Here is a 10,235-nt window from a genome sequence, read left to right as displayed (position 1 = left end):
CGCTTTGCATGTACTCTATTGGTAGGTTTCTAGTTAACTAGTAACGACTATGTAGATTGTAGATCCTGAAACAATACCCATTGTCGCTACCGAAATATTACACGATTACACGGTACAATTGTTGTAAAAAACTGCTTTATTATCGGTACTATGTTATGATAATATACCTGTACGTTGTTAGAAAATGTCTCTTTAGTATTATAAATTATAACCTCGCCGTAGCGGAAGACTAAAGCATGTTATCATGAGTTTAGCGGCGAGAAATATGGGAAGTTCTTAAAAATATTTGGCCTTTAATATTTTACACGGGTAAATTGTATGATGACCTACATTTTTTTATCAGAGGAAAGTGCGTGCTATTAAATACTTGTTTGACAGTAAACTATATGCTGTGAAAAACTCTAATTAATTCATTGATATTCAAGTTAATTACTAAAATAAACACGAAAATGCAACACTTTTACTCTCAAGAGTTTTCAAAATGAATATTGTCATGCATCTCGTTTTACAAATTTATATTATTTGCTTGACGTTTTGGCGTGTGGTATACAGCAATAATGCGGTATAAGAAATAGATTTTAATCGAGCAATATGATGGTTTAAAGTGTGTGAAAATCTTGTTAAAATAATCAATAATTGAGTCATACACAACATTATATTTGTTTTACAAAGTAGTTGCAATATAATTTTACTGTTTTCGTGTAGATTGTAACAAAGTCATAAATATTTTATTTCTTGAACAATCATAAACCGTTTGGTCAAGCTTCACAAAATTACACGAGAAAATGATTTTTGTGTAAAATGTTGTTATTTTTATTGCTCGGTAAGCTCATTTATTTGTAACACAATTTCGGCCTTTTTAAATAAAAAATGAGAGAAAATCTTTCAGTAATATTGAATTGTATATTTAATCAGATAATACAAGTGTAGGTTTTCGTAAGTTTTCCTAATGCTTATTAAGAACAAAAAAGGCTTTAAAGTAAAAATTCATTCATTTCATATAGTCAGATCATGAGGTTATTAGTAAGTTGATCGTACAGTATCGAATCAGTCGAAATGTTCTCTTATTAAAGGTTCAAATTTTAACATCATTTTATTACGATCGATACCAATTTACTTATAATTTTATTCGTTACTTAGCAGTTGTGCAACCAAAAATTTGTGTTGCAGTCTTCAATTAAATAAATTAATTACTTGAAATGAAGAGGATTATAAACCATAAAATTCGACCTTAGGTAAGCCATGACGCACTCGATAAGGGGAGGTCAGAACTGCATCTAAGGACTAAAACATTTTTACCATAAAATAATAAAAATCTGCGTTATAACCGATTTATGGTAAAACCCCAAGGTAAAACTAATAATTTACCGAAGTTATGTGTGTATTTAAAATTGGCGTAGTGGTATATGTGGTCACCTGTGTGATGGGTTTGGTCAACCCAAAACAATTAGAAGCATCTCTTCTGTTTGTATGCAAATTTGTCTTAGTATATCAGTTTCCTGGTTATTATACTACAAAGTCGGCCTAGTTTGAAATGACATGATATTGTCTAAGTTGTCTAAAGATAACAAAACATCGCGAAGAACTTTATCTATGCTGTGAGTTCTTTAGACACTCACTTGGCTTGAAGTGGACTTACGGTTTTGTTAGAAAAATACCATGCAGTTATTATAAATTGTTTTAAAATTTACAAATTTATTTTTTCAGTTATAACCTCAGTGCACTGGACGCAGGAGCACTTGACCTTTGTAACTATCTTTTTTTATTATAACATTATTTAGGAACCCCTATTCTCCATTTCTTTGTTCTAAGGGTGATTATCTGATAGTCACCTTTCGAAAATAAATCTCTTATCCAGAAGTGGTGAAGCCGGGCGTTATATTTAGTATTTAAACTATCGAAATCCCTTTACATCACAGAGACTACATTGCAAATGTAAACATGAGTTCTTAATTTAATCTGACAATCAATGTGGCGAAATACCGAATGCACAAATACTTCAATTTGCATCGCACAGCGTCATCGTAGGTCGCCTTTTGAATGAGTCTGCATTCAATTTATCAGCAGCACGTGAATGCTAGTTATTTTTGTACTTAAACGATTGTCGTTGTCAACAGCCTGTGAACTATTGTGAGCTGGCCAGGGTTTGCGTGCATGATAATCGGATGGTGTGTGCTAGCTCTGAGAACGGCTGCAGTCGAAGAACCTTCCTCGATCAGTGCGATATGTATGAGTACAACTGCGATTTTGGATCTAGTAAGTATTAGTTGCAATGTTTTTGTTAAATAGTTACATAACCGCGGTTGTGTCGGACGTATTGGTGCTCTAACAGATTATATTATTGATAATGTAGGGTGTTGAGGTTTAACGCTACCTTTAAATCGTCGTTATTGCGGTCGGTCTGAATAACTGGTTTTACCCAAAGATTCTTTCTGTATTTGTTGGGTTAGCAAATCACAATTTAACAATCAGTTATAATAAATTAGAATACTTATTGCAACTGATTGTGCTTTTATTTTACTCTAAACGAAATTGTACATTCGGTACTAGTGACCTTATATTCTCAACCATCAATTGGAACTACAATAAACGGTATTGTGCCGCTCGCGTCTATCGTACGTGGTCATGTGGATCATTCAATTTGTCGCAAAGGACTCGCCTGCCCACGATGTCCAGCTGATTGCAAACATCCTAGCCTGTTCAATTATCCCCTCTTATTTTAGACTGTATTGAAAATTATTGCATAGAGATAAAACGCATATAGTTTGTTAGCATAAGTATTGCTTAAAAGATGGTAAACTGACGTCAAACAACCGTAACGACAGTGTCTGTACAAACGTTTAGTGTAATGAACGCGATATGCATAATTTTGAAAAGATATTTTCATAATTAATATATGAATTGCAGACATCTATAAAAGTCACCACACAACTGTCTGGTTTGAAAGACGTTTTTAAAAAAAATCACAATAGTTCATTTGAATAATTAGATAATTATTAACGTTTATTGTAAATACTACAGATCTAGCTTAAGTTTCCAAAGATCTAGCTAAATTACCAAAAGCCTTGGACTCAATTGATTAAAATAACGCAAGTAATATAACAAATATATCTGTAGTAATATCAATCCTTAACAACTCAAACTCTAACATCAATACTCTCGACATTTTTATAAAACAAACACAACACCGGTTTTGGATACATTAGGTTTACAAAAGCGAGATTTAAAGAAGGAGTAAAACTACAGATAAAACCTGATACTGTAAATTAACATGTTTTATCTGTTATATTTCAGGCTACAGAAAAGAGACGGGTGTGAGGAGCCCTTGCACGGGCGGCCAACCAGATTTTCAATGTTGACTTAACAGAAGATACGAAATAAACGTTTGAAACAAAATCAATGGTTTTACTCCTATCTTTAAAACTGCCTTTTTTATCAACAATGTCATATTTAGCCCAGTACTATATACATTTGGTTTTTGCTATTACTTTTCCATAAGTGTTTGAACCTCGGGTTGCTAATTGTAAAACTTTAGGTGTTTAATATTTATGAAGCTCTTTTATTATTGAAAATAACCTGACCCGATTCAGGCTAGATTATAATCATTTGACAATTAAGTGCCCGCGACAAGTGAGTCTCATTATATCCCGTAAATTTCTATGTGTATGTATAAAATTAACTTTTTAATACCGTTTCCTTGAACAAGTTTGAAAAATTACAAGTGGTTTAAAAATGTTTGAAGTGTTACTATAAAAAGGTTTGTTATTTCAGGTTATCAACAAACCTATACACTGTATTGTTTTGGTTCAGATCTGGTCGTAGAAAAGAAAGACCTCAACTATTCCGCTCTTATTAAAAATGTTATTACTAATATTCCTGCGACAACACGATTTCATTCGAACAGCGCCACTAAGACCGAAGAAATTAAAAGACGAGCTTTTCATTTAACAACTGGTGTAACGACTGAGGATCTACGAATGAACGAAGTTGATTCTTTTATAAAACCGGGAGCTGAAACCAGTTACTTGACGCATCAAACCACACCTGCGTGGTTCACTAGACTGATAACGAAGAAACGGAATATGCATTCTGGATACCGGCATTAGTGTGTCAAATTAGTGAATCTACTTTTCGGTGTTGTTTTCTTTTATGCTCGCTCTATTTCTTGATATAAGTTTTTATTTATTATTAAGTAAAATGGTTTAACCTAGAACAAAATTTCTTTTATTTACAAATATAATTGTTTCCATACTACAATAATTACATATCTACTAGATATATACTTACAGTCGCATTGAAATTAATTAGTCAATATTGATCTGTATGATCATGACAGAGCCAAAAATCAGTCGTTGGAAAATAATTATTTAGACTATAGGGTTTCTTATGTGAACTGCAGCATACTTCCATCTTTGGCAATCCTATCGTTTCGCTTTTGGCATTTATACTTTCTTGAAAAACGTGGCTTGCTGTTTTGTTGATGTCAATAAGTCTAACGTCGCTTGTCATAGGTGCTCTATTCAAAACTTTCGTTTTGGTGCTCATCTCGGGTAATTCAAACAGTAATTACCTAATTGTTGCTACAATTTTCAGACAAGTCACTATAAAAAGACCTATCCATCGCTATAAACAGTTTATACATACTTATATTTTTTTAAATCTCTTATGTACTGGATATCTATAAAATGAAAATAAAATAGTGGACATTGAAAAAAAACCATAATTATAAGTGTGAATTTAAGCTACATGAAAATTAAAAATGAACGGTTATTTCAGTTTTTGAAGAAATCAAAATGGAGGATTGTACTGGGTCGACTAGTAGCACCACTCCTTGTCCTGTGCATGTTACTACAACGACTGATACCACAACGACGACTACTACTAACGCTATAGAACCTGAAGGTGAAGAGGTATCGAATGAAGTGCAGATGGGCGATGATTCTAAAAATTCTGAGCCAAACAGTGACGACTCTGGAACAGTTATTAGTCTAATAGGAAGTGGTTCTGGTGACACGGATGATAATGACGATGAAGACGTTCGAACACCAAGTTTTGCATGGTCATATCCTACATGGTGTAATAATAAAAATTGCAATAGACCTAAAACATGGGCTACCCTGGGAATAAAAAAAAAGAAAAGGAAGGCATTCGGATAGTGTTACGATGATGATTCTGTGGTTATGCTAATATTCCAAAAGTTTATTACATAATAAACAGCATTAAAGTGTTTTATTTAAAATTAAACTAGACATCACATTCGAGGCAATTTCAGTTCACTGTAGAGGCGTTGGTACGATTATTTAAGTTTTTCGTGGCCTATCCATTATATTAAATATAGTTTTATAATTAATATGATACATGGCGTCACTGTTTTAAAGAAGTATATAATTTCAGGTTATCGAGAGACCTATACCCTGTATTGCTTTGGTTCAGACCTGCTGGTAAAAGGTACAGATATAGACCCGACAACGAGTAAAACAGTGAAAACATGTCCGACTTACAAACACACAGTTACTAGTAGTTCAACTAAGTCCTGTGCTTCTTGTCTAACTACAGTTCTTATCTGCCCTGTGTTCACTTGTACTGTAACTCCATCTGTTGTGACCATAACTACGCCTGAAACCACTACAAGTCATGTGACACCCACTGTGCCTGAAACCACCACTGTATCTACATATACTTTGCCGGCAACTAGTGAACCAGCTCCATGTATTGACTGCAATGTATCAGATGAGAAGGAAAAGGAAAATGAAATAGAAACCACTACAAACAATCTGAAGCCGTGTGAATATCGTCAGTGTGATAGACCTGCAACATGGATGACAACTGAGAAGAGTAATGACATCCATATCGAAGTTGCCAGTCCCAGTATTGAGACTACTGTTAGTAAATCTACGTATACTAGTCCTAATACATATCCTGTTAGTACCACTAGCGATGTAGAATTGGACAATGAAGAGGCATCGAATGCTGCGGAGGTAGTAGAAATTTTGAACAATTCTTTGACAGAAGATAGTTCTACGATAAGTCTTATTGGAAGTGATTCTGATGATTCAGATACAGCACCGTCAAGTACTGGATGGTCGTTTCCTACATGGTGTAATAATAAAAATTGCAATAGACCCAAAACGTGGGTTACCTTGAGACGAAGAAAGAAAAAAACGAAAAAAGGCTCCCGGTTGATGTTACGATGGTTGTAATACTACCAAAATGTATATATTTTTAAAATATAGCACATAATTGAAATTAATATGATATTTTATTTAGTTTTAAAATACTGTATATAAAATTAATTGAAGATTTACTACTACTACTCATTATTATCCCAGCATATCAGCACTTACACTTTTACTGAATTATTAATTATTCTACATCCTTGCCACTACCAACATTTGATGTGTGGCATCCATGTTTTAAAGAAGTATATAATTTCAGGTTATCGAGAGACCTATACCCTGTATTGCTTTGGTTCCGACCTGCTGGTAAAAGGTACAGATATAGACCCGACAACGAGTAAAACAGTGAAAACGTGCCCTACTTTTGAGCCTACCGTAACTACGTATTCTAGCAGCAAAATTATATCAGAGAAACATACTTTAAGTACAAGTACGCCTACACATATCAGAACCGTACCAGGACACAGCTCATCAAATCCATGTACTTCATGCTTAACTACCGTTTTTATATGCCCCGTTTTCACATGCACTGTGACACCATCTACTACGATCGTTCCTATGCCTGAAACAACAACAAGGGTTAAATCAACCACAACGCCTGAAACTACCATAAGGACCAGAAAAACTACAGCAGCTACAACTAAGACAAGTCCCAAAACCACCTCTATGCCTGAAACCACCACAGGGCGTAAAACTACAAGCAGCCTTACAACCACTACAAAACCTGAAACCACTACACTAACAATCAATGATTGGGAACCATGCCTTGACTGCAACCCATCAGAAGAGAATGAACAGGAAAATGAAATAGAAACCACTACAAAAAACCTAAAGTCATGTGAATACCGTGATTGCGATAGACCTGTAACGTGGGTCACTACTGAGAAGAGTAATCACATCGACGTTGAAGTTCCTGGCAGCTCTGAGACAATTTCGACAATAGTTAAAACTACTGTCAGCGAAACTGAGCCTACTGACTCAAGTAAAAATTCTAGAGCTACAGCTAATACAAGGACCGCAGCTATTAGTAGTGAAAATGTGGCTGATGATTCTGAAATAGCAAATAGTAGTCCAGAAACTACTAATATTTTGGAAGAAACTGCTTCTACACGACACACATCTACTTATATTAAAACTCCAGATACCACTACTACTTTAATAATAACTACTACACCGTATCTCACCTCTAGGCTTACTCTAATTGCTACTGGGATTCGTCCAACTAAACGACGTTGTGATAAATGCGAGAGGCCTTTTACGTGGATGACCAAAATGAAGAAAAGTACACAATGGAAAATACGAGGACATCACTTTTAATGCACTTGTAACAATAATGATACTAATGTTAGCCTGTCTCTGATGCTCGAATAAATTGTGAACTGAATGATAATACTCTTTGGTTTTTATTTCTCCTGGATATATGGTGGTAGTCATAAACATAAGGAAAAGTTGTGCAGGATTGCTATATTGCTAACTACAGAGCCTAAATATAATTTCAATAAAACTACTAGATATGACGATGAAATTAGTGCAACAGGACAATTAAATGTTGCAGTTCTAGACTGTTATAATTTTGGGTCCAATAGATTGATATCCCTCCGCACTCTGAATTATAATTAAGACTACTATTCAAAGAAACGCACAGCGTTTTTATAAGTAAATGTCTTTGAATCATTTTTTTTTAGATTATACGTAGTTATTAGAGATTGAAAACAGGGTTTAGATGAAAATCTAAACAAGCGATGCTTTTTGGAATATTCGCCTTTTTACTTACGTACTGGGGCGTAGGCGAACCTTTAATGTAATTTTAAATAGTAGACGTGAAATTATGAATGACACTCAGATCAATAAGTGCATTAAAATAGTTTTACACTTGTTTTTATCCATTCACAAAGAAAACGTATAAAGATATTTTTTTTTATTTTGTATATGACTATAAAAAACATGCAATTTCAGGATACCGAGAAACATATACCCTGTATTGCTTTGGTTCGAATTTGGTGGTAGAATATCCAGAGTTAGAATCTACTACAAGTGAAAAAACGACCAGTACTACCTCCGTCGAGCCTACAACTACTACTAATACTTCAACCACACCTACTACTACAACTACAAAGGCAACAACTACTACTACAAGTACACCTACTACCACAAAACCATTAACAACAACAACCACTGCTGCAACTACCACGACAGCCTCAACAACAACAACTACTACTACTACTACTACGACACCCTCCACCACAACAACAACTACAGAACCTACTACAATACCAACAACGACTACTACAACTACTGCAAAACCAACAACAACAACTACAACATCAACGACAACTACAACACCCACAACGACTACAACACCTACAACCACTACAACGCCCACAACAACTACGACACCCACAACAACTACAACGACTACAACGACAACAACGACAACTGCAAGACCAACAACGACAACAACTACTATAAAACCGACTACAACATCGACAACTACTAAAAAACCGACAAAAACTACTACAAAACCAACAACGACTACTACAACTACAACAACAACAACAACATCAACTACTCCTACTACTACCACTACTTCTACTACCACTCAGCCAACAACTACTATGCCTGAAGAATCAAACAGTTGCCTAGATTGCTATGTATCAGGTGAAACGGCAAATGAAACGGGAGAAGAAGAGAGTGAAGATAACGAAATAACGGACTCATGTGATTACATCACTTGCGACAGACCTCTTACCTGGATAACTACTCAGAAAACAACAAAAGAGTACACTGAACCTACTACAACTAGTCGTAAGACTACCACTACTACTCCTTCAACAACAACAAAACGTACTACAAAGACAACTACCACTAAAAAGAGCACAACCACAACTTCTCCAAAAACGACTAGTTCAACAACAACTAGCCCATTAACGACCATCTTAACTACAACATCAGCAACGACTACCACAACAACGACCACCCCTACAACCACCACCTCAACAACGACTACCCCAGCAACAACCACCTCTACAACGACTACCCCAATTACGACCACCACAACCACTCCAACTACAACTATTTTAACAACTACCTCTCCAACAACGACCACTTCGATAACCACCACCCCAACAACGACTCGTCCTAAAACCACACCAAGTTCCACTACTTTTTCCACGACTACTAGTCGTCCCAAAACCACAAATGACGGTTCATTTAGTTGCCTTGATTGCGGTTCAATTGATGAATACAATGAAGTTGAAAGTAATGAGGAAGAGAATGAAAATGATAACGATAATAATGAAAGTGAAAACGATGAAAATGAATCAAACAATAATCCAGAAACTCCATCGTCGTGTGCACCACCTTGTGATAGACCGTCTTCATGGATAACTACGGAACAAACTACACACGAGTTTTCTGAAATAACTACACGTCGAACCACTAGATCTCCACGCACAACTACAAGTACTACTACACATCGGCCTATAACTACAACAACTCTTACTACAACAACTCCTACTACAACAACTCCTACTACAACAACTCCTACTACAATTACTACTAAAGAAACGAGTGCCACGGAACCAAAAACAACCAGAACTCACTCTATTACTACACGTCCGATGACTACAAGAAGTACAACTACTACAAGCATTGCTAGCTCTCCTACTACAACTAGTCCTAATATAGTCTCTTCTGCTTCTCCCAAGGCATCTTCCACAACTTTTTCTCCTAAAACTAAAGCAACTAATAGTCCCACTACAGAAAAAACAACGACAACAAAATTTAAATTGCCTTTAACAATTACACATAAAAAAATTTCATGTGTATACAAAAACTGCGAAAGACCATATAAATGGATCACGAAAAAAATGAAAACAACGCAATCGCAACATCGTGGATTCAGATTTGAATAATCCTGTCTGTTTAATTGGATGAATATAGTAATAAATTGTTAAACTTTTGGTCGTATTTCAATTTTAAAAGCTACTAACACTGATAAAGTACATAATATATAAATAAATCTTTCACGCCTAAGATTATGGATATTTTTATAAAACT

At 35.1% G+C, this 10,235-nt stretch overlaps 1 protein-coding gene across 1 annotated transcript; it reads left to right on the top strand.

Moving 5' to 3' along the window:
• The first annotated feature begins 664 nt into the window (after positions 1-664).
• LOC142982152 (uncharacterized) lies at positions 665-10,095 on the top strand. Its single transcript, XM_076128509.1, has 4 exons — positions 665-823; positions 1,708-1,748; positions 2,118-2,256; positions 8,133-10,095. The coding sequence occupies exons 1-4, from the start codon at positions 802-804 to the stop codon at positions 10,088-10,090; spliced, it is 2,160 nt and encodes a 719-aa protein (XP_075984624.1). The 5' UTR covers positions 665-801; the 3' UTR covers positions 10,091-10,095.
• Positions 10,096-10,235: the final 140 nt, after the last annotated feature.

The sequence above is a fragment of the Anticarsia gemmatalis genome, chromosome 21, assembly GCF_050436995.1.
Source record: "Anticarsia gemmatalis isolate Benzon Research Colony breed Stoneville strain chromosome 21, ilAntGemm2 primary, whole genome shotgun sequence".
NCBI lineage: Eukaryota > Metazoa > Arthropoda > Insecta > Lepidoptera > Erebidae > Anticarsia > Anticarsia gemmatalis.
The sequence above is the reverse complement of the archived record's forward strand: the minus strand, read 5'-3'. Positions and strand labels throughout refer to the sequence as shown.

Bases quoted from the DNA above. Each gene is read 5' to 3' on its own strand.
- LOC142982152 (XM_076128509.1), top strand. From the start codon at position 802: ATGTTGTTATTTTTATTGCTCG. The intron at 824-1,707 runs GTAAGCTCATTT...TTATTTTTTCAG, and splicing joins GTTGTTATTTTTATTGCTCG to TTATAACCTCAGTGCACTGG. The intron at 2,257-8,132 runs GTAAGTATTAGT...ATGCAATTTCAG, and splicing joins CAACTGCGATTTTGGATCTA to GATACCGAGAAACATATACC.